This window comes from Phalangium opilio, unplaced genomic scaffold (genome assembly GCF_054372755.1).
Source record: "Phalangium opilio isolate 3A_F unplaced genomic scaffold, DU_Popi_V2 ptg000015l_1, whole genome shotgun sequence".
NCBI classification, from domain to species: Eukaryota; Metazoa; Arthropoda; class Arachnida; order Opiliones; family Phalangiidae; genus Phalangium; species Phalangium opilio.
Window position 1 is genome coordinate 2471147 of NW_028324150.1, and position 24944 is coordinate 2496090.

The window sequence follows — 24944 nt, forward strand, 5'->3', positions numbered from 1 at the left end:
TGAGTAATTATATTTAACTATGGCGAATTGTAAGCGCAGTAAAATAGTTTTACTATTTTATTTTTGCAGTCCAGAAAAAGGGAAAGTGGATGAGGAAAATTATAACTTAGCAGTGCGGGGAAAGGCAGCGAGGATGAAATTACCTGGCCATTCCTGCGAAGACTGCGATGGGGTATATGGATTTATTATTAGTAATTGTATTCAGTCGCGGTGTTTAAAAATATTTTTTAAGTACTACTCATCTTTACCCGAGAATTAGCGGAAGCGGCGGATGAACCTATCTTCACGACATAGGTCCGTCAAAAAAAGACCCCGCACCCCTGAAAGCTTTTGGTCCCTGGACTTCGAAAAGCTTTTTAATCAACCCAGCCCCCCGCCAAAGAGTGGAAAATAACAAATGGAAGGAGGAGGCCACTTAGGCCAGTGGCGGCGACGCTGCCGGCGCAAACCGAAACGAAAAGTTCGGAAAACTAACTTTCAAAAACGGCCCTTTTGAGGGCCACCTTATCATTTTTGCCCTTTTTATATTGAAAAGGCAAGCTAATTTTTGGTCCTGGGCAAGACGTATTAAACTGCCCAAAAACGGCCCTTTTAAGGGCCACCTTAAAAGGTGTTTAGAGGTTGTTACCAAAAATGTATTGAAATAACACAAATAATATTAAGCTTACATTAACTATAGGCCAGTAGGCCACCCTAAATATTGCTATTTAAATGTTAGGCCTAATCGATTCTTTCAAGGTATTGAAATATTAGCTTAGTTTTCTCTTGTGGCCACTGTAGGTTTCCGTATGCGCCTCCGAGGAAAGAGTAAGGTAATTCAAGTAGCCCTGTGATTGGTCATCTTGTCCCGTTGGCGACGTTCATTCCGCGCGCCGGGGCACGAGAGAGTTCCCCTGATTTTGCACATTTTCGGGGATGGCAGCGCCAGGCTTACCTCTATGCTATATTACGAGTTTTATAGGCCAAAGCTGCTGTCCCCTGAAAATGGTTTTTTCAGGCGCCCGCGATCTTCACGCCGACTTGGTAGCTCTATTGAAAGGTTTCCTCCTCCTAAACACAAATGAAAACTATATATTTTTATGCTTCTGTGCATTTTATAATAATTTAATTCTTATGAAATTCTTTAAAATGGAAGAGGAGGGGCTATTAAAACTTAATATTATTATTATAACTACACCGTGACCTATCCCAGCCCCTCAAATTCCACCGAAACTGGGAAATGGACGTGACCATAAGTTTATAAGATATGTTCCATAAGTATGACACTACCTATCTAGCGCCGTTAAACAGCAGTCGTCCGTCTCTGCTTTTAAATCTAGACTGGACAAATTACGTGATTGGTGGTAACCTTTTTGAGGCTACTTGCTTTGTGCAAGTGCTAATTTATTGTGTTTTGTTTGAGTCTTTTTGTTTAATTAATTTTCGTTAGTTGTCTTATTAGCCATATCGTAGTATATAATTTAATCACTGTTTAGAGTAGGGAATCGAGGGGCTATTCACTCATTAGGGTAAGGTATTGAGGAGCTATTCACTCATTAGGGTAAGGTATCGAGGGGTTATCCACTCATTAGGGTAGGGTATAGAGGGGCTATTCACTCGTACGATATGGCTACTATTACGAGCCCTTGGGCCGTCTTGTTTTTCTTTATATTCCATCTTTTATATTTTTTTTCCTTTATTACTCTTATTATTTGTGCTGTGTGACATGGCGCGGGTCACAATAATCAGTTATTGCTTTCTCTTCCCGTAAATAAAATTATTATTATACGTATCTTCCTATTTAATCTGTACTAAGCTCTTGACAGCGCCTCACCAGGCGTCGTTCTACGATAATCTAGGACGTTTGAGGATATTATAGTACCTTTTATGAAATTATAGGATAATATAGGACTGGTTCAAAACTATAGAAATTATAGGACCGGTGGGCTACCTGCAAGCTCTCAGTAACCATTTACAAAGTTATGGAACATATCTTATTCTAGGAGAGCGATAGCTCTCTTAGATAAGACTTCATACTGACTTTAATGTATAAACTTATGACGTGACGTAACCCAGCAATGCATAGCTTCAATTGAAAAAATAGATAAACGGTGCAGATCATGAAAGTATCAATCGCGACAACTTTGAGGAATATTAGCAAGGCTAAAGTCATGTAGTTTCTTCTTCACTCACTCAAAACGTAAAAATATTTCCGTGCCTTGCTTAGCAGCAGGAAATAGAGATAGAAATTAGAATTGAAACTTTAAGCTCACACCTGACCTCTCGGTTAATTTGGAAAATAACTGTGATATGTGAAAGGTTAAATAATATATTGCAAAGATTTGTTTAATTAATGTTTATTGTTTACTGTTTAAAAATTAAAATTGAAAATTGGGGCCCCCTGGGCCCCCTTCCGCTTTTTGGCACCCGACGGGTCGCCCCGCACACTTTGTTTGAGTGACCCACCACCCCACATTTGAAACATGTTTTCAGCTCTTGCCGACGGGGTGGTGGGTCGACTTTTCGAGTCGCTCGGTTGGGGGGCTGGACGGCCACACGTCGGTCGTCCCGGCGTCCGGGGTGTTGGACGGCGTCGGGGGTGCTGGGCGGCGACACGGGGAACGTGTCCGGGTGGCAACGGAACAACTCCGAAGGTTCCGCTCCCCCGGACCTTCCTGGGCCGCTTGTGCCTTGGGCGGACGACATCGGCGGCGGCGGGTTGGACGACATCGGCGGGTTGGACGCCATCGGCGGCCTGTTGGGCGTCGCCGTCAGGGTGGACGACATCGGCTGCGGCCGGTTGGACGACATCGGCTGCGGCCGGTTGGACGACATCGGCTGCGGCCGGTTGGACGACATCGGCTGCGGCCGGTTGGACGACATCGGCTGCGGCCGGTTGGACGAAATCGGCTGCGGCCGGTTGGACGACATCGGCTGCGGGCGGTTGGACGACATGGGCTGCGGGCGGTTAGACGACATGGGCTGCGGGCGGTTGGACGACATCGGCTGCGGGCGGTTGGACGACATCGGCTGCGGGCGGTTGGACGACATCGGCTGCGGCCGGTTGGACGACATCGGCTGCGGCCGGTTGGACGACATCGGCTGCGGCCGGTTGGACGACATCGGCAGCCGGTTGGACGACATCGGCTGCGGGCGGTTGGACGACATCGGCTGCGGGCGGTTGGACGACATCGGCTGCGGCCGGTTGGACGACATCGGCTGCGGCCGGTTGGACGACATCGGCTGCGGCCGGTTGGACGACATCGGCTGCCGGTTGGACGACATCTGCGGCCGATTGGAAGTCGGCGACAGGGTGGAGGATATTAGCTTTTTTTGAAATTTTGTTACCCATGTTTGTGGCGGCTCGTTAACTTCTGATATTTCTCTCCAACCCTCTCTCTCCTTATATAGTGGAGATCTCTTACAAACCACGCCCCTAAAAGAAACCGTCACTGGTGAAGTAACAATGCTAGGCAACGCGGGTTTTTTTTAACTTCAGCTTGACCCAACTACGGTATGTCGTAAAAAAATTAAAGTGAGATAAGATATATCATATGGCAGAAGTAGATTAAATGGCGGTAAAATTTATTTTGGAATTTGGGCTGTAAATTACACACATTTTAGGCTTTAAAGGTGTATATTACAAGTAGTTCCTAAGCCTAATTACGTTTGATTTGGAATAATTGGAATTTGTTTTATTACCAAATACTATGAATTATAAATCTATCACCGAATATTCTCCTTAATATAAACCTCATTTCTGTAAAATGCCTGGTTCATTATTTAATTACTAATTTAAATTATCACACTATAAAAAGTTCGGTATTTACTTATGGGGACACACTCAATAATTTGCGCAGAGAACGGGAGGCCAGTTGTTTAAGTTACAAAGTGTAAATAAAACGTTATCCAGACTAACATTTGCGCAAAGTTCAAATATAATGCCACAATATTTGTTAGGAAATTGAACACCGTTTACGGTAAATTTAGGACAATATTTCCGTAATATACTGAAAGTATATATTGAATGAGCTTTTTATTTCTGAAAATTTTATTCAAACTATTGAACATGTTTGATTTTAATTTGCACAATTAGTGAATAGTTTATATTTGTCCCCCATTTTATTTGTGCAAAATATTAAGCATGTAAAGGTCGCATAAGGGAAAGAACTGAAGTTGGATGTTTCACCAAATTCTTTCTCTTTCGAACGCTTCTAGTCATAAGTGCATGTTATAAGTATGCATCGGCATAAGTCTATGTTGTAAACTCATAGAGGGGATAATCACTAAAACTATCAGCTATTCTATTAAGGGTGTAGGACGCGTGTTTAAAAGAAGAGACGGTATTCCGAATGCGGTAAAAACTAAAAACTAGATTTATTTTGCTTTGCTTTATATATCAGATTGATTGCATGAAAAAAAAATATAAACATCGTAACATTGATAAAAAAACATTTCCGTATAAAAATTAAATAATTAGTTTTTCCTTCCCTATGACCGGGACTCCACATTACTCCCCTTCCAGTGTCAACGCTTAAAACTAGCAGGCTTGAAATTTCGACCCGAACGGGTTCGGTGATCACTGGTCGAAGTAGCGGTAGGCATATCCGGAAATGATACTTTCTTTGCTATCTTCTTCACATCAAGAGCATTTGGCAGTTTCGCTGTGACAGTACATGGCTCATCTACCTCGAGAAACGCAGGTTTTAGACGATCGATAGTAACGGTGTCTGTTCTTTTTCCAATTTGAACTTTGAAGTATTTAGCACTCCGCTCGAGTACTAGGTAAGGACCATCATACTTCGGTTGAAGGGGTTTTCGGACCGTGTCATTTCTAATCCAAACGTGTGAACAGCTTGTAAGCTCCTTGTGTACGAAAACCTTCTGTTTGGAGTGGTTTGACGCAGGTACTGGCCGCACAGCATCCATGATCGTGCGCAAAGAACTCAGGAAATCTTCTGGGTTTTGCCTTGCTTGACTTGGACGAAAAAAATCTCCAGGCAGTCGTAATGTCTCCCCGTAAATCATCTCAGCCGCTGACGACTGAATATCTTCTTTTACTGCTGTTCGTAGTCCCAAGAGCACCGATGGCAAAGTTTTTGTCCATTGCTCATGTCCTCGAGCTGTGAGAGCGGCTTTGAGAGACCGATGCATCCTTTCAACCATCCCATTTGCTTGGGGATGGAATGCCGTGACTTGCTGGTGTCTTGCGTCCAAATGTTGTGCGAGATCTTTAAATAAACACGAAGTAAACTGCCTTCCACGGTCTGAATATATTGTGTCGGGACATCCGAACCTTGCAACCCATCCATCATAAAACGCACGACATACACATTCTGCGGTAATACTGGTGATTGGGAATGCTTCAGGCCAACGAGAGAAACGGTCGACGCAGGTAAGAAGGTAGGAGTATCCTTCTGATGGCGGTAACGGTCCAACAAGGTCTACATGTACGTCCGTGAACCGTTGTGAAGGCGTGGTGAATTTGCCATGCAGGCTGACAGTGTGCCTGTTGACTTTACTCCTTTGACACGGGATACACGCCTTAGTCCATTTTGCTACATCAGCATTCATAGATGGCCACACAAAACGTTGTGCGAGAAGCTTCCTCGTTTGCCGTACTCCCGGGTGAGATAAACCATGGATATTATTGAAGGCTTGCTTCCGGAAAGGCAGTGAAATGTAGGGTCTAACTTTGTCCGTTGAAATATCGCAATAGAGACCAATTTTGGAATCCGGTAGGTCTATTTTCTTCAGCTTCAATGCAGTCTCCGAAGATAACAGTGTAATTAATTCGTCGTCGATTACTTGTGCTTCAGCCAACTTCTGGAAATCGAAGGTCCCAGTGTTTACGAAATTTATCTCGATGCGTGAAAGGGCGTCTGCAACCGTGTTGTCCTCGCCTTTAATATGCCGTATATCCGTGGTGAATTGACCAATGTAATCGAGTTGCCTCGCTTGTCGAGGACTTGCTTTATCCAGCTTCTGCATGAATGCGAACGTCAGTGGCTTATGGTCCGTATACAGAATAAATTGTCGGCCCTCAAGCATATGCTTGAAGTTTTTGATAGCTGCATAGGCCGCAAGAAGTTCTCGGTCGTACGCGCTGTACTTTAATTGTGCTGGTGATAATTTCCGGGAAAAGAACGCAAGGGGTTCGCAATCGTTTCCAATTCTCTGCTCCAGTGCTGCTCCGATTGCAAAATCAGAAGCATCAACTTTCAGAACCAGAGGGGCATCCATCCTCGGGTGTGCTAACAGTGTGGCATCTTGAAGGGCTTTTTTGCAATCCTGGAACGCTCTTTCCGCTTCCGTAGTCCATTTTATTCGGGTTTTATCGTTCTTTTTCGCTCCCTTGAGGTATTCGTTCAATGGTGCTTGAATAGTTGCGGAATTCCTAATGAAGCGATGATAGAAATTTTTCATTCCCAAGAATCTTCGAAGGTCAGCGATGGTTTCTGGCTTTGGATACTGAAGTATTACTTTGACCTTGTCTGGCAATGGTGCGATGCCTTTTGAATTGACCAAGAATCCAAGGAACTCTATTTCGGCCATTCCCATCTGGGATTTTCCGGGATGTATTACGATACCATATTCCTTAAATCGGTCGAAAAGGATGCGGAGGTGTTTCTTATGCGTCTCTGAGTCAGCTGATGCTACTGCGACGTCATCGACATACACGAACACGAAATCCAACCCCCGGCACACTTCATCCATGAAGCGTTGAAAAGTTTGCGCCGAATTGCATAAACCGAAAGGCATGCGCAGGAATTCCCAAAGCCCAAATGGTGTGATGACCGCCGTTTTGTGAACATCATCAGGGTGTACTGGTATCTGATGGAATGCCTTCACGAGGTCGAACTTGGAAAAGATAGTGCATCCTGCGAAATTTGCCGTCATGTTGGTTATCAATGCTAGGGGGTATCGATCCGGACGAGTGCAACGATTTAAAGCTCGATAATCTCCACATGGTCTCCAGTCTCCTATTTTCTTAGGCGTCATGTGGAGTGGACTTGCAAAATTACTTTTTGAGGGTCGACATATACCTTGTTCGGCCATAAGCATGAATTCTCTCTTCGCAATTGCAAGTTTTTTTGGGTCGAGATTCCGGACACGTTCTACGACCGGTGGTCCACTAGTCTCGATATGATGGAAAACGTTATGTTTTGGTGATTGCAACGCTGCTGACGGACGAGTAATCTCAGGGTACTCCATTAGGATTTTGTGATAGCTTGTTGTGCCACTTATGGTTGTTATTGTTGTTGAGGGATGCTGAATTACTTTGCAGAGTGTTGATAGCTGAGTTTTGCTGTCCACCAACTTCTTCATTTTCAGATCAGGTAGGAGGTGAAACGTGGTAATAAAATCGGCTCCAATAATCGGTTTGCCAACGTCGGCGATAATGAACTTCCACTTGAAAGACCGTCGAAGTCCAAGATCCAGCTGAAGTGTCTTCATCCCATAAGTTCTGATTTGTGTGCCATTTGCAGCGAAAAGTTGTAGTTCATAACCGTGGTTTCGTCTATCTTGCTTGGTAGGTGGGATAACAGATACATCAGCTCCGGTGTCTATTAGGTAATTGCGTTGTGACGTTTTATCGTAGATAAAAAGGCGACGAGATTTCTGGCCATTACTGTCGGTCGTCGCAAGTTCCGACGGGCCGGTTAGTTTCCCTGGTCCGATCGCTTGGATGACGCCTGATTTCGCTCCCAACTGCAAGGATCTTGACATTTTTCCGCCTTTTCACCAAATCGGAAATGGTAGAAGCAGAGTTTGCCACGCGGATTGAATGTACGTCCACGAGACTGGGAACGGCTTTGTCTTCGTCCTCGGCTTTCGTTATCGTATCTGCGGGCACGACCACGACTGAACGTGTCGAATTTCTTGTGGAGCTCTTCTATTTGTTGAGAGAGACGTTCTATGGTTGATGCCTCGTCGATTATTGGTCTTGGTAAAGTGACGGTGGATATGGTACTTGGACGTATTACTTCAACGATTTTATCCGCTTGGGCTGCAATTTTCTCCAAATCACTTTCATTGCTCATAACAAGGATACCACGAACTTGCTCGGGCAGTTGATCCATGAATAGGGATTTGAGGATAGCGTCGTTTGCTTGAGAACCGGCTTGCAGTCTCATCGTCTGCAGGAATAATGATGGCTTCTGGTCCCCGATTTGCATACCACTGAGTAACTTGCGTAGTCTTTTTTCGTCGGTGTCGCAAAAAGACGAGATAATTCTAGCCTTGATTGCCGTGTATGGGTTTTCTGGTGGTTTCTTCAGTATGTCCGCGACGTAAGGAATTATACTAGGATCCAAAGATTGCAAAACGTAGTCGAACCTTGTTTGTTCAGTTGTGATATGATGAATTCTGAACTGTGATTCAATAGTTGTGAACCATAGATCCGGACTGTCCTTCCAGAATTGTGGTAACTTGATGGAGACGCGAGCGATTTCCTGGCTTCCCGTCCTATCCTCTTCAAATTGGTCCTTGTCTTCCATTGCTTGGTTAAGCTTCTCAGTTAGTTGTTTAATTTTTTCTGATAACGCGGTAACGTCGTCTCGTGGGTCAACGGTATTTTTAAACATAAGTAAAACTTAATATGTAAACGTCCGGGTCACCAATTGTAGGACGCGTGTTTAAAAGAAGAGACGGTATTCCGAATGCGGTAAAAACTAAAAACTAGATTTATTTTGCTTTGCTTTATATATCAGATTGATTGCATGAAAAAAAAATATAAACATCGTAACATTGATAAAAAAACATTTCCGTATAAAAATTAAATAATTAGTTTTTCCTTCCCTATGACCGGGACTCCACAAGGGTTTAATGATTACTTCGAGTAATTATTTTAGCACTGTTAAAGGTAACGCGTCGAGAGGTGTTTCCTTCTCTTCTGGAATTAATTGTCTATTCTTGATATTCAGATCTAAAAATTACCATGCACTATGAGTATATTCATGTTAACTAATTAATATTTTTTAGGCCTGCGTACAAACTACAGTGTTTAACAAGTAAAACGTTCTCGATTGCTGGAGCCTTACAATCGATGGGGCTCTAAGCCTCTAATCTGGCCAGAGCCATCATGTTGCTTACAATTTTTTAATTAATTAACTGTCATAGAGGTTATATTTTATTATTTTCGACTCAAAATCAATTGTACCTTGGGTTCGACGGCTCTTTTTGGAAAACCCTGTATATTTTTGAGAAAATGGTTTGTTTGTGTGTATGTTTAGTCAAATTATATGAGGATTCGAGGCCGGAGCAAGGAGCAATTGTAGTATACATACTCTCAGGTCAGAGGTTGGGAATTTGCAGATGAGTTAAACTAGGTTATTGTGAGATATATGAAAAAATAACACCCCCACCACCAATTGGTGTTATTATTATGTTTCCAACGAGGAATGCATGTTAAATTACATTAACCGGGCATAGTGTACGAATTTACTTTTTTTTCTTTGGCAACCTTTAACCCTCAATTTTAAGTTCATTGCACCGGTTTTTTCATAAACCACTACCTTCTATATTTTCAAAGCCACTGTGTCACTGTCACGCGGTTATTCTTTTAAAATTAGAAATAGGTCCCTAAGCTAACACATTTTAACAAAAGGCATTCGATGCTTTTACTGGTCTCTCCTGGCCCTTACAAAAATTATGGGCTGATTTCAAAACGCAGCTGAGCTGTTTTTAGGCTGCCTGGCTAGATGTAAGCTGTTTGGGAACTGTATTGCGCTACAAGCAATTTACAGCCAAAAATCAGTCTTTTTTGTTTTCTGTAATTTGACTACAAAGGCTGATCAGGCTAAAATTTGTCTGTGAATGTAGCTGAAACTAAGCTGGGTTACAGCTTGTACATTTTTTTTAAATTAAGCCGGCTGGTATTTGACTGTAATATCTTTGCATTGCAGCCGACTGCAAAAGCTGAAACAGTAGCCTTTTGCTGTAGGCTGATTCGTGGCTGGTGGGACACTGTTCCTTAGCCCAAAAGCGTAGGCTGCCAAAGCTGAAACTATAGCCTTTTGCTGTAGGCTAATTCGTGGCTGGTGGGACGCTGTTCCTTAGCCCAAAAGCGTAGGCTGCCAAAGCTGAAACTATAGCCTTTTGCTGTAGGCTAATTCGTGGCTGGTAGGTCGCTGTTTCGAAGCCCAAAGCCTAGGCTGCCAAAGCTGAAACTATAGCCATTTGCTGTAGGCTAATTTGTGGCTGTTGGGACGCTGTTTCGTAGCCCAAAAGCGTAGGCTGCCAAAGCTGAAACTATAGCCTTTGGCTCTAGGCTAATTCGTGGCTGGTAGGTCGCTGTTTCGAAGCCCAAAGCCAAGGCTGCCAAAGCTGAAACTATAGCCTTTTGCTGTAGGCTAATTCGTAGCTGGTGGGACGCTGTTCCTTAGCCCAAAAGCGTAGGCTGCCAAAGCTGAAACTATAGCCATTTGCTGTAGGCTAATTTGTGGCTGTTGGGACGCTGTTTCGTAGCCCAAAAGCGTAGGCTGCCAAAGCTGAAACTATAGCCTTTGGCTCTAGGCTAATTCGTGGCTGGTAGGTCGCTGTTTCGAAGCCCAAAGCCTAGGCTGCCAAAGCTGAAACTATAGCCTTTTGCTGTATGCTAATTCGTGGCTGGTGGGACGTTATTTCGTAGCCCAAAGGCGTCAACTATAGACTTGCTGTATGATAATTTAGGGTTATATGAAGCTAAAATTATAGTAATTTTAAATACCATACATGATAAACAAATAATTATACCTTATAAGGATTAGAATATATTGGTGAATAAAAGTACTCATATTCAAAACAATGTTATGGCGTTGTAAAAATCACTCGGAGACCAAAATTAACAGGAAACTAATTTATAATAGAGACCTTTAAACCAACTTAAAACAGTTTTATTCAGCCTCCAGCGAATTTATCACATCACAACAGTAAATTTTACTTTTATCTCGAATATTAACTAAAAAGAATGGATATAATATATCTTTTAATGGTATTAAAATTTTCGTATCATCTAAACTTTTAATCTCCTTCACGGGAAATTCGATGTTACCGATTTCTTCAATTTGAAAAGATTGATAACCTAAAATTTCTAGTTTCATAACAAAAGCAAAATATTCAGTGTTGCAAGCGTAACATTCATATTCGTGATATTCGCATGCTTTCGAGTTCTTAACAAAATACATAATTTTGCCATATCCTGTTGTACTAGCGTCAACATATTTTACTGTTGAAGAGTCATGGTTCATTTCAGAATGTCTAACACTATTGTACATGAATTTTTTAATCTTAACTTTTTGAAAAGTCTGAATTTTACCTATGCTATCGGTGGCATCCAACAACGCATCTCTCAAATCAAATGGCAAATCATTTAAACTTTTATAAGTACCCACAGCACATATATCTTTGGAAATAACTTCAGCTATCTTATATTTATTTTCATGGTGAAGCATATTTTTACAAAACTCTTCAACATCCGTACCTTCATTTAATGATGCCATCATAGTAGGTTGGTTCAATATGTATGATAGCGAAGATGAGATCTGAAGTTCGGGGTGCTGGGTGCCACGAATCATTCTGATTAGTTTTCCATTCAGATCCTCAAATGGGAAACATGACGTAACCCAAGAAGGACCCAAATGGAGAACATCGTCAGCTAAATGAATTAATTGATGTATCACTGCAGTCATGAATTGAATTCCATAAAGCTCTTCAAACATAGAAACATATTGAAGCATTAATTTATCTACAAAATCTAAATCTCGGGGCGTGATTGAATCCTGATTCATAATAAATACACAGGTAACAAATAGGATGTGATGTTTAAAATAATTTTGTGGCAAAATATCATGTAATATGGGTATTGAATAATATAAGAGGAAGTTTTTAAACTCTGAAGCTTTCCAGTAATTCATATCTTTTAATTGACGTGGTATTCTTTGAACATGAATTGGGGGTCTGATCATGGCTAACCTTTCATTTACGATATTCTTTACTTTGGTTAGGGAAAATAAGCCGTCACTATGCTTTCCGTCAAACCATAATGTGCAAAGTTTTTTAAATACACCAAGGTAAACAGTGTGCATAACATCAATTGAGGTTGATTTAATGATGTCGGGAACTATCAGTGCTAACACTGATGGCCCTTTTATTCCAAATATTTGTTTGCCATCCCTCGTGGCTCTAATCGCGTGTTCTAAAGTTTCTTCGTGTGTTCTTTTGGGTCCCTTAAAGTTATCTCTGTCGAAAGTATAGATATGTTTATGCCCACGGTTTTCAGTTCGGTATGTCTGACCCCTTTGCATACATTTGGCACATCCATATTCACCATTAAACTGGTGCATATTCAAAGCTAAACATTTTGCAGGCAAGTCACAAGTACCACATAAAAGAATGGCCTTAACTAATACTGGTTCTACCTGATTGAAAACATTAACGTGAATTCCATTTTTCATTTCACTGAATGAATGATGTAGTGGTTTTAGAAAATGATTCATGTTTGGCTTACTTTCCCAAACCATATACCCGCAATTATTATGTTTTCGGTTCGATTTCTCTTATGAGGTGGTAATTCATTTATTTTTAAATATAATGGCCATAACGAGAAATTTGATGAAGAAAAAAGTTTAACTCCATCAGTGTTCCACATAAATGAAATGTTATGCTTAGTTTTTAAAAAACCATTCTTAACAAACTCTTTATAGAGCAAACCATCATAAATATCTTCAATATTATCAGGAGCTTTTTTAGTTCGATTAAACCTATATTCTAGATCATCGAGAAATCCTTTCCTTAAAAACATGGCTTGCATTTGAGGCAAGATGGAAATTTCTACAAACAGTGATGCGTCAATCTGATATGATCGCTTTACCAGGCAACGTGGGCAAATGTTATTTGGTTGAAGATCTGATAGGCATACATTACAATAGCGGTGAATAATTAGTGGTATTTTAACATGGGCGAAGTGTTTCTTAAACAAATATAGTGTTGTCTTTAAGGAATTGGGCTTCAAACAATGAAGATTAATGAGCAAAAGTAGATCTGTTAACGCTGATCCCGTTAAAGAGTGCCGCATAGCAAACAGCAATATTGCTAACATGCTCTCTCCCAGACTTAAATTTAAACCTCGGTACAGTTGACTATCATGATCATCCATTTCATCTTCCGAAAAAGACTCATCTGCTGATGATGACATACTTAAGCTTGGTTCCGAGTCACCTGGAGAATTTAATTAACGCTTGAAACATTCCCTTAAAATGTTGTCTATCCCAATAGTACACTTTTACCATTAAATAAATTATTGTTGTCATTTTCATCGTAATTACGAGTTCCAACGTTCACATTGTCCCTCACCTCAACATCTTGTTGCACATTTACACCATCCTCTCTGACATTTTGCAGCTGATGCTGATTTGGGTCATTCATTGCAGCAGCATTTATATCATCACGTTGATTTCCATAGTTAATGGTGGTATTAATTGATTCATTACACATATCACGATCATTGGAAGCAGTGGAGTCTGATGCAGTGTTTGTAGATTCGCTCGATGAGTCAGATGAGGATGGAATTAAGTCATCTTCAATTAAACTGTTTGACATATTTTCTAATCGCTTCTTCATTCTCCACCTTGTTGAACGTGATACAGTTTTGGTAGAACTGTTGTTCTTTGCACGTTTCATTGTTTTGAATATTCTTCGCTAATTAATGAGGAATTGAAGCTTAGCTTTTCTTGAAATACTGTTTGACCACAGTTATAACCTTAGAGATTTATCTGACAAGGACAAGTGAAAGGATAATGTGTCAGCAGAGTCTATGAAACATTATAGTAGAGACTTAAGAGTAGTTAATTTAAATTTAAATGAAAAATTCCGGTTTTGAAAATTAAATGGGGTGCAGTATTTTGTTTGTGGATTGAAGACCGCGACACTATTGATAATTCTTGGCTGTAGTGTATAGCCACAAAGCAGACAAATAATTTTTAACGGAGGGCTGCTCGAACTTGCTCTCAGTAAGTCTCTAGCATATAACAAAGTAAAGGAAGTGTCATACTTATGGAACATATCTTATAAACTTACGTCAGTTGTATTAGCTCTGTCAAAAACCTGACGCAAAAACCAGATACGGTTTTCCATTCCACGCGGTTTGTAAAAATAATTTAGTCCCCAAGAAACTTAATTTTGTCACCCCATGCCTTATACCGCTAAGACCGAAATAAAGCAGAATTTTTTTGCATATTTTTTAAGGAACTTCCACCCATCGTCATCTACCCATTTATATTTTTTATGACCGTTTTTAGATCCACCCAGGGAGGCATTTTTTTACTCCCGGACCTAAAATCTTAAGGAAATGGGTAATAGATTAAAATGGGAAACCCTTAATATATCAATTGAATAACAATTAATGCCACGCGAGACATCTTTCTTCATTGTGCGGGTGTGGTAGCGTTCGACGACTTCCAGTCGCGTCGATTCGTAATTCGCGGCTTCGTCGTACGGCTTATCTAGTTAGTTTCAAATATTTTAAATACATTTCATCGAGAAATATGGCTTCGGATAACGCGGATCAAAACAGCCAGTGTCAAAGCCAAAAATCCACTGTGCGCGCTCTAATTTTTTTTATTAAGGCGAAGAAAACATCAATTGTTCCACTAGAAATTATTGAAAAAAATAAGCAATTCGAAACCGCAGAGACTCTAGTTAAATGGAATGGTGGGACTAAATATCAATGTAGAGTTCTCAAAATTTCAAGTAAGTTCCTACCATATTTTGTGTTGCTTGCGTTTTAATTTGTTTTCCTTTACAACGAATTTTTATAAGCGTTTATATTTTATCCTAGAAATAGCCGTCAAAAGAGTATAATATTAAAAACTTAGTTTATGGATGTAAATGCACAGACTAGGAGGATTGATACCATTTACACCAGGAAGCCAGCCTATTTGGCGGAGAAAGTTCAGCACCAAGTAGCCCTGTCTCCTGTTGTAAATGGTATTAATCCTCCTAGTTCGAAACCCATGTATACAAAATGACACGATATCATTTCCCCCCCCCCCAAAATCATTAGCGCCAGCTTTCCATACCGAGGGGCCAGCAATCGCTGTAATAGGGACAAGTTTGTACCTTTTGATTTACTAAATGAATTACGTCCGCCTTATATTGCATACAATTAAAATTGAGGCCCAGCCATAGTTTCAAGCGTTAAGTTTGCTTTTGGCATATTTGTTTTCGATACCAGATTAAGAATTATTTTTAACGTGAATATACATTCACAACCAAGTGGAGTGAATTTTATGAAAACAAATGTTTATTTTAGGAATTTTTGGTTTGTCTACTTGGGTGGGGGAAAGTTTGCATGTTGGTTTCTTTTTATGTAAAAAAAAGGCTAAAACACACCCAGTAGACATTCAATTTAAGGATGTTTGGTACATTTCTTTTAATTTTTTAGGTGATGAAGATCTGCTATTATCGGAACAAAACAAGAAAGACGAAGAAATTGAAAACGAACTAGAACAGGTGAAGGGAAAACATACAGAAACCGTCAGAAGAGAGAAAAAAAGCGCGAAAAGAAACCCAGAAAGTACGAATAGCGCGACAGCCAGATTAAAAAAACAACACGCTGATAATAAAAATTCAGAAGCGGCACGCAAATCGCTCAATGAATCAATTCTAAACATGCCGACGTTAAACGAACAGTGGAACATATCCACAACGAAAACAGGCGCAATTAACTCAACAACCTCTTCGGGGGTTGAATATTCATCGCGTAGCCTCGGCCACAATGCCACTCCATCGACTAGCCTCGGCCACAATGCCACTCCATCGACTAGCCTCGGCCACAATGCCACTCCATCGACTAGCTTCGGCCACAATGCCACTCCATCGACTAGCTTCGGCCACAATGCCACTCCATCGACTAGCTTCGGCCACAATGCCACTCCATCGACTAGCTTCGGCCACGATGCCACTCCATCGACTAGCTTCGGCCACGATGCCACTCCATCGACTAGCTTCGGCCACGATGCCACTCCATCGACTAGCTTCGGCCACGATGCCACTCCATCGACTAGCTTCGGCCACGATGCCACTCCATTGCCAAGCTTAGGAAGCAACATCAGTCCTGGCTTAGGGTTCAATGTGACTCCATCGGCTAGCTTGGGTAACAATATCAGGTCCTCGGTTGCACTGGGCCACAATCTCACTCCATCAAATGACTTTACCAACGATGCCTCTCCATCGATGTGTTGCGGTAACAGTTCTAATTCATCGATGCGCTTTGACAACCCGTCAGCTGAGGACAGGCATCATTTACCTCCATCTTGCTTTGATAATAATGTGACGCCATTGGCTTTGAACCAAAAAATATTGGCAACAACACAAACAAACCATCTAGAAACTCGCTCATTGGGAAGGAATAGGCCATTAACTTTATCTGCTAATGCCAACCATTCAAGAGAAAACACCAGAAATGAAAGTTCTTCAAACATCCTATTTAGAACAAGTAATTCAGTGGAAACATCATATCCCAGAACCAACGATACATCACATTGCCAACCAAACAGTAATTCACAATGGACACAAGTTGCCGAGTACGTTGCACCCGAGAGGGACATTTCTAACTATTCTTCAAATCGTAAGAAATTAAATACAAAGCGTCTTTTAATGTTGTGTTATAGTTTTCAAATAATATTTCGTAGATGTTATAAGTGAAGATATGAATCAGTCGAAAACATTCTTAAATTTGGATTCTTCGGAGAACCTTCATACAACAATACAAAAACTGAGAGACGAGTTAAAACAAAGGGAAGCTCAAATAGCTTTGTTGAAAGCTGCTTCAAAAGAGACAACTGAAGAATTCAATGGTATAAATATAAAAACGCACTTTTTTCTTCATTTATATTATACTTTCTAGGAGACAAGGATCAAATTATAAAGAATTTGAAGGAAGAGTTGGAAAACTTGAAGACGAGCTCTAAAGAGTGCCACAGTTGTCATAACCTTAACAAAGGTACATATTTAGGCAGCAATCATTGGTCCATCCAAATATATTTAAATCTCTACTATAAATATAAATACAGCCAAGAAACATCTTGAAAGTCTTGTGAACTCTATAAAAGTTCCAAGTGGAAATACTGAGGTAAGACTGCCATTCCAAGGTTTTTGATGTTGTATAACTAAGAACTATTGATCAAGCGATGGGAAATGCAAAAATATATAAGGAATAAATTTTATAACGTATTTAATTTAGAATGAAAGTTCCGCTTCAAACAGTGTAACGGCTGTTCAATCACCGGAACAAGAGAAAGTGGTAATAATATATTGATTTGTATAATTTACACTTGAAAAACTAAGCCCTACCACCATTAATCCTTCAAAAAAGAATTTTCACACCTTACTTGCCATACCAAATTACATATTTATGACTTTTTTAAAAACTTATAGGTTCCACTATTTGATAATGTCCAATTAAAGTAAAAAAGTCGCAAAAACTGAATTTGGCATACACTTGTACAGACTGTTAAAAAAGTCTTTGCGCGTTGCGTTTTTCGCACATATTATACTATATTTCAAAAACTATTCAAGCTAGCGCTCTGGAATAAAGTGCGTTATAAAAGTTTTGCATTTCTCTTTCATATTTTACCCGTTCCAAAGTTGTCCTTTGCATACTTATACCGGAAACCGGAAATGTCAAAATTATCAACTTTGAAAATATTGGATTCTCGAGGATATAAATGCGATTTTCGGAATCCTTGGGGTCGATTCATATTGAAAAGTGTTCACCAAATTCAATTCGGATGAATAGGTCACGAGTAATCAGCCTTTATTCAAAATCTGGCAAACTTTTTTAGATTGGCGATAATTCATAATCGAGTATCGTATCTTTGTCGTAATAATGCTCGTTAGATGTTATGACACTTTATGCATATATATATGATTGGTCTTTTGGCGCAATACTTTGAAACAAATCAGACGTTCATTAAAGGGATGGTGAAGTGGAAAATAAAGTAATTTTTTATTAATTCTTCTATAAGACCAATCTGCATCGTGAAACATCCAGGAAATAACACCAAACGATTTTTAAACGACAATTAGTTTGAAATTTCATGGATAATTTTAAATAGGGATCTCCAACCAATCGCGTAGCGCCCCGCCTTTTTATCAACAATTTTCTCTTGGCACGCTCCGTGTTGAATAAATTTATAGCGAGACTTGAAAAAATTTGCACGATGTGACAATTGTGGCGCGAGACATGGAGTGTGCCACGAAAATTTTGTTAACGAAAAGGCACGGCGTTACGGGATTGGTCGGAGTTCCTTTTTTGAAATTATTCATAAAATCTTAACCTAATTTGAATATTAAAATCAATGGGAGGTATTTCCTGAATTTTCATTATGCATACTGGTCTCATGATTAGTAGAAGAATCAATAAAAAATCACTTTATTTTCCACTTCCCACTCCCTTTAAGAGAAACCTCGCGTCTTTTGAAGAGGAGAAGCGGTTTGAAAATATTGTTATTTGGGCCATGATATCATAATATTTAGAACTCATATTAATTACGTCTAGGTCTTCAGCCCGATTCATTGCAGCCTAGAGAAAATCTCATTCATGATGGCGTATGCGCTTCACGAGATCCCTTCAAATAGACATATTCGACTATTCCAAATAAGAAACAACTTCAGAGGAGAGGGCTTCTATGCTAGGAAGGTTTGCTACGCGATTGAGCTTCGCTAAACGGAGCCTGAGGTTGACTATAGCCTCCCGCGTTTAGCGCAAATGTGAGGCCAGGGATAGATTTAATTTTAGAAGTGGGAATAGAGAATAGAGTAATCTAGGAACGCGTCAAATTCCCGGACCCCCTTCCACGGAAAGGAGGGGTATGAAAGAAGATGCGTGTCAAAGCGACAAAGGTTAAAAGGAATAACGTATTTTTTGCCGATCCCGTCAGTAACGTCAGCAAAACGTAGTTTAATTGAGCAATACGAAAATTTAAACTTTTCATCACGCGTTAGAGGGAGGGCTCTATACTGGGCTATGAGTCGGACTGAATTAAACGCTAACCGTTCTCGAATCCTGCTTCTAAAATTAAATCTATCTCTATTGAGGCTTAATAATAAAGCCGACCACAACCAAAGCATAGGCAAAGGCGTATTTCACACCTAAAAATTAAATGAAAAAAAAATGAATGCCGGTAAGAATGATCACAACTGAAAATAACAGCTAACAGCTAAAACGAACCCGAACGATAAAGACTTGAAGTTGGCCTCTCTGCGCTGCTGGTTTGCTACTCCTTTCGTTTATTTTCTATGGCAAAAAATACAAACTTTGGGAGGTATTGGGATATTAGGCCATTTGTGTTTTAACTTTTTAAGACTTTTATTGTGTAGGAAAGAAAAAAACGACCCTGTTTAAAGAAACTTTGGATAAATTTTAATATTTAGTTAAAAGTTGAAATTTATTTATAAAATTTGGACGAAAATTTTTAAATAACAAGACTTCCTTTGAGTTTCAAATCGAAGAATGCTCGTGTGCTTTATTGAACTACTTTATACAAACAAGACAGTCACTTTCAGTTTCAATTGTTGCTTTTGTTGGACATCCCCTAGCCGTTAAAGGAAGGATGAAGAAGAAAATAGAGTGATTTTTTGATCGATTTTTCTTATTATAAGACCATTATATGCACAGTGAAACATCCAGGAAATATAGTCTCCGAATGATTTTAAATTTCAAATTAGGTTCAGATTTTAAAGATAATTTGAAGTAAGCACCACTGACTAATAGCTTAACGCCCTGCCTTCTTGTTAACAAAATGTCCGTTGCCCGCTCTCGCGCCACGATAGTCACATCGCAAGCAACTTTTATTAAATCTCGCGATAAATTTCATTCGGCATGGAGCGTGCACGAGAAATTTGTCAATAGGAAGGCAGGGCGTTACGCGATGGGTCGGAAGGTCATTATTTCAAATTTTCCGTAAAATCTGAACCTAATTGGAATTTCAAAACCATTCGGAGATATTTTCTGGATGTTTCACTATGCAGAATGGTCTTATAATTAGTAGAAGAATCGATAAAAAATTATTAGATTTTTAATTTCACCATCCCATTAAACACATTCTTAATCGTATTCTAAAAGACAGACATAAACTCTAATGAAATTAGGAAGTAAAGCATTGTAATATTAAAAATAGAGATGCGCCCTGTTCGCTGCTATTTTTTTCTCCGTAAGAGTAACCAGCCCACGTCGTGACCGGTATTAATATTAATAACCTGATAGTTATTCTTGACTAACTTAAAACATTGTTTTAGTGTATGGTTTCAGGCTCAACAGGACAATTGCCCAATCCATACGTCCCGACTCGTTGCAAGATTTCTGGAGAACGAAGGAATTAACGCTTTGGATTGGCCCGACTTGAACCCGATTTAGCGTTTATGTCTGTCATTTAATAAAAGATTAAAAATGTGTTTAAGGGCTGAGGGAGGTTAAGTCAAATATTAAGCTTAAATTGAAACTGAAAATAACAGTCTTGTTTGTAATAGATTGTTCAAGAACGCAGACGGTATTTCCTGGATGTTTCACTATGCAAAATGGTCTTATAATTAGAAGAAGACTCGATAAAAAAAATCACTTTATTGTCCTCTTCATCCCCCCTTTAAGGGCTAGGGGATGTCCAATAAAATATCAAGCAACAATTCAAGCTGAAAGTGACTGTCTTGTTTGTATAAAATAGTTCAATAAACCACACGAGCATTCTTCAATTTGAAACTCGAAGGAAGTCTTGATATTTGAAAATTTTCGTCCAAATTTTTTAAATATTTTTCAACTTTTAACTAGTTATCAATAATGATATTAATAGCAGGAGTTCATAATAACCCGAAGTACGAAACTGGTTAAAAAGCCCGTAACAACAAAGTTTCGCCGTAAAGCTCAGCGGATTCATACACCGCTTAACTCCCAAAGAAATAGTTACCCCATTTTTAGCGCCCACGCGCATTAACTTACACACTTCCGGTTTAGCACTATTTTTTTTTGTGATTTTGGGAGCGAAAATGGCTCACTTCTGCTTCTGTCGGAACGGTGTAAACTAAGCCTTGGCTAAGAAGTTGGCTTTTAGTCGGGGTTTCTAGTTTTCTACAAAACATTTAAACGATCGTCAATGATGTTTTGTTGTGATATGTGTGAATGAGAATTCCGTGGTTAAATTAAGACGGTTTGGAAAAATTTATTCGCAGTATCTTTAATATAAGAATTGCAACGTGTTTCTACGTCCACCATATCGCCATTTTTCTTTTCGACGGAGATCCCAGCCAACGGAAGTTTTGGAACGAAAACCAAGGAGCATAGATACCACTACGATATACTGTAAGGTTGTATGTCCATAAACAGGCTAATCCTTTCTATGCGCAACGACAGAATCTTGTTGTTCGCGATTTTTACCATTAGCTCTATGGCCAGTTTCATACTTCCCCCCCCCGAAGGGGGGTTATTATGAACTCCTGTTAATAGTTATCCAAAATTTCTTTTAAAAGGCTAGTTATCTTTCCTACACAATAAAAGCCTTAAAACACAAAATGGCCTAATATCCCAATACCTCCCAAAGTTAGTATTTTTGCCATAGAAAATAAACGAAAGGAGTAGCAGACCAGCAGCGCAGAGACCAACTTCAAGTGTTTACCGTTCGGGTTCGTTTTAGCTGTTATCTGTTATTTTCAGTTGTGATCATTGTTACCTGCATTCGTTTTTTTTTCATTTAATTTTTAGGTTTTTCCATCGGTAGCTTTGAACGTCAGTTGTGAAATACGCCTTTGCCCATGCTTTGGTTGTGGTCGGCTTTATTATTAAGCCTCAATAGAGATAGATTTAATTTTAGAAGCAGGATTCGAGAACGGTTAGTGTTTAATTCAGTCCGACTCATTGCCCAGTATAGAGCCCTCCCTCTAACGCGTGATGAAAAGTTTAAATTTTCGTATTGCTCAATTAAACTACGTTTTGCTGACGTTATTGACGGAATCGTCAAAAAATACGTTATTCCTTTTTACCTTTGTCGCTTTGACACGCCTCTTCTTTCATTCCCCTCCTTTCCCTGGAAGGGGGTCCGGGAATTTGACGCGCTCCTAGATTACACTAATCTCTATTCCCACTTCTAAAATTAAATCTATCCCTGGCCTCACATTTGCGCTAAACGCGGGAGGCTAAAGTCAACCTCAGGCTCCGTTTAGCGAAGCTCAATCGCGTAGCGAACATTCCTAGCATAGAAGCCCTCTCCTCTGAAGTTGTTTCTTATATGGAATAGTCGAATATGTCAATTTGAAGGGATCTCGTGAAGCGCATATGCCATCATGAATGAGATTTTCTCTAGGCTAAAATGAATCGGGCTTAAGACCTAGACGTAATTAATATGAGTTCTAAATATTATGATATCACGGGCTCATGGCCCAAATAACAATATTTTCAAACCACTTCTCCTCTTCAAAAGACGCGAGTTTTCTCTTAAAGGGAGTGGGAAGTGGAAAATAAAGTGATTTTTTATTGATTCTTCTACTAATCATGAGACCAGTATGCATAATGAAAAATTCAGGAAATACCTCCCATTGATTTTAATATTCAAATTAGGTTAAGATTTTAAGAATAATTTCAAAAAATTAACTCCGACCAATCCCGTAACGCCGTCCCTTTTCGTTAACAAAATTCTCGTGGCACACTCCATGTCTCGCGCCACAATTGTCACATCGTTTCCAAATCTCGCGATATATTGATTCAACACGGAGCGTGCCAAGAGAAAATTGTTGATAAAAAGGCGGGGCGCTACGCGATTGGTCGGAGATCCCTATTTAAAATTATCCATGAAATTTCAAACTAATTGTCGTTTAAAAATCGTTTGGTGTTATTTCCTGGATGTTTCACGATGCAGATTGGTCTTATAGAAGAATTAATAAAAAATTACTTTATTTTCCACTTCACCATCCCTTTAATGAACGTCTGATTTGTTTCAAAGTATTGCGCCAAAAGACCAATCATATATATATGCATAAAGTGTCATAACATCTAACGAGCATTATTACGACAAAGATACGATACTCGATTATGAATTATCGCCAATCTAAAAAAGTTTGCCAGATTTTGAATAAAGGCTGATTACTCGTGACCTATTCATCCGAATTGAATTTGGTGAACACTTTTCAATATGAATCGACCCCAAGGATTCCGAAAATCGCATTTATATCCTCGAGAATCCAATATTTTCAAAGTTGATAATTTTGACATTTCCGGTTTCCGGTATAAGTATGCAAAGGACAACTGTGGAACGGGTAAAATATGAAAGAGGAATGCAAAACTTTTATAACGCACTTTATTCCAGAGCGCTAGCTTGAATAGGTTTTGAAATATAGTAAAATATGTGCGAAAAACGCAACGCGCAAAGACTTTTTTAACAGTCTGTACATTTAGGTACAATTAGGCACATTTATGTACATTTAGGTACATTTATGTACATTTATGTACATTTATGCAAATTTAGGTACGTTTAGGTGCATTTATGTACATTTAGGTACAATTAGGTACATATAGGTACATTTATGTACATTTATGTAAATTTATGTACATTTATGCACATTTAGGTACATTTAGGTACGTTTATGTACATTAAGGTACATTTATGTACATTTAGGTACGTTTATGTACATTTAGGTACGTTTGTGTACATTTAGGTACATTAATGTACATTTAGGTACATTTAGGTACGTTTATGTACATTTAGGTACGTTTATGTACATCTAGGTAGGTTTATGTACATTTAGGTACATTTAGGTACGTTTATGTACATTTAGGTACGTTTATGTACATTTAGGTACATTTATGTACATTTAGGTACATTTATGTACATTTAGGTACATTTATGCACATTTAGGTACATTTAGGTGCATTTATGTACATTTAGGTACAATTAGGTACATTTAGGTGCATTCATGTACATTTAGGTACAATTAGGCACATTTATGTACATTTAGGTACATTTATGTACATTTATATACATTTATACAAATTTAGGTACGTTTAGGTGCATTTATGTACATTTAGGTACAATTAGGTACATTTAGGTACATTTATGTACATTTATGTAAATTTATGTACATTTAGGTACGTTTATGTACATTAAGGTACATTTATGTACATTAAGGTACATTTATGTACATTTAGGTACGTTTATGTACATTTAGGTACGTTTGTGTACATTTAGGTACATTAATGTACATTTAGGTACATTTAGGTACATTAATGTACATTTAGGTACGTTTATGTACATTTAGGTACGTTTATGTACATTTAGGTACGTTTATGTACATCTAGGTACGTTTATGTACATTTAGGTACATTTAGGTACGATTATGTACATTTAGGTACATTTATGTACATTTAGGTACATTTATGTACATTTAGGTACATTTAGGTACATTCATGTACATTAATGTACATTCATGTACATTAATGTACATTTAGGTGCATTTATGCACATTTAGGTACATTTAGGTGCATTCATGTACATTTAGGTACAATTAGGCACATTTATGTACATTTAGGTACATTTAAGTACATTTATGTACATTTATGCAAATTTAGGTACGTTTAGGTACATTCATGTACATTTATGTACATTTAGGTACATTTATGTACATGTATGCACATTTAGGTACATTTATGTACATTTATGTTCATTTAGGTACATTTAGGTACATTTATGTACATTTATGTTCATTTAAGTTCATTTAAGTTCATTTAGGTACATTTAGGTACATTTGGGTACATTTAGGTACTTTCATGTACATAAATGTACATTTAGGTGGATTTATGCACATTTAGTTACATTTAGGTGCATTCATGTACATTTAGGTACAATTAGGCACATTGATGCACACTTAGGTACATTTATGCACATTTATGCACATTTATGTACATTTAGGTACATTTATGTACATTTTGGTACATTTATGTACAT

The 24944-nt window shown here is 39.0% G+C and overlaps 2 protein-coding genes across 2 annotated transcripts; one reads left to right on the forward strand and one right to left on the reverse strand.

Moving 5' to 3' along the window:
• Positions 1-12236: 12236 nt before the first annotated feature.
• LOC149704927 (uncharacterized) lies at positions 12237-13478 on the reverse strand. Its single transcript, XM_089865692.1, has 2 exons — positions 13248-13478; positions 12237-13179 (listed from the first exon to the last, which is right to left on the reverse strand). Exons 1-2 carry the CDS (start codon positions 13453-13455, stop codon positions 12455-12457), a joined length of 933 nt encoding a protein of 310 aa, XP_089721818.1. The 5' UTR covers positions 13456-13478; the 3' UTR covers positions 12237-12454.
• A 476-nt stretch (positions 13479-13954) lies between these two features.
• LOC149704928 (uncharacterized) lies at positions 13955-17430 on the forward strand. The gene is made up of 7 exons (XM_089865745.1): positions 13955-14709; positions 15404-16588; positions 16653-16817; positions 16868-16963; positions 17034-17092; positions 17204-17263; positions 17398-17430. Exons 1-7 carry the CDS (start codon positions 14505-14507, stop codon positions 17428-17430), a joined length of 1803 nt encoding a protein of 600 aa, XP_089721871.1. The 5' UTR covers positions 13955-14504.
• Positions 17431-24944: the final 7514 nt, after the last annotated feature.

What these genes read in the sequence shown, in the direction of transcription:
- LOC149704928 (XM_089865745.1), top strand. Translation starts at nt 14,505, where the DNA reads ATGGCTTCGGATAACGCGGATCAAAACAGCCAGTGTCAAAGCCAAAAA. An exon ending in TTCTAACTATTCTTCAAATC is followed by an intron (nt 16,589 to 16,652) that starts GTAAGAAATTAA and finishes AATATTTCGTAG; the next exon opens with ATGTTATAAGTGAAGATATG. An exon ending in TTCCAAGTGGAAATACTGAG is followed by an intron (nt 17,093 to 17,203) that starts GTAAGACTGCCA and finishes TATTTAATTTAG; the next exon opens with AATGAAAGTTCCGCTTCAAA.
- LOC149704927 (XM_089865692.1), bottom strand. Translation starts at nt 13,455, where the DNA reads ATGTGTAATGAATCAATTAATACCACCATTAACTATGGAAATCAACGT. An exon ending in CAACAATAATTTATTTAATG is followed by an intron (nt 13,180 to 13,247) that starts GTAAAAGTGTAC and finishes TAAATTCTCCAG; the next exon opens with GTGACTCGGAACCAAGCTTA.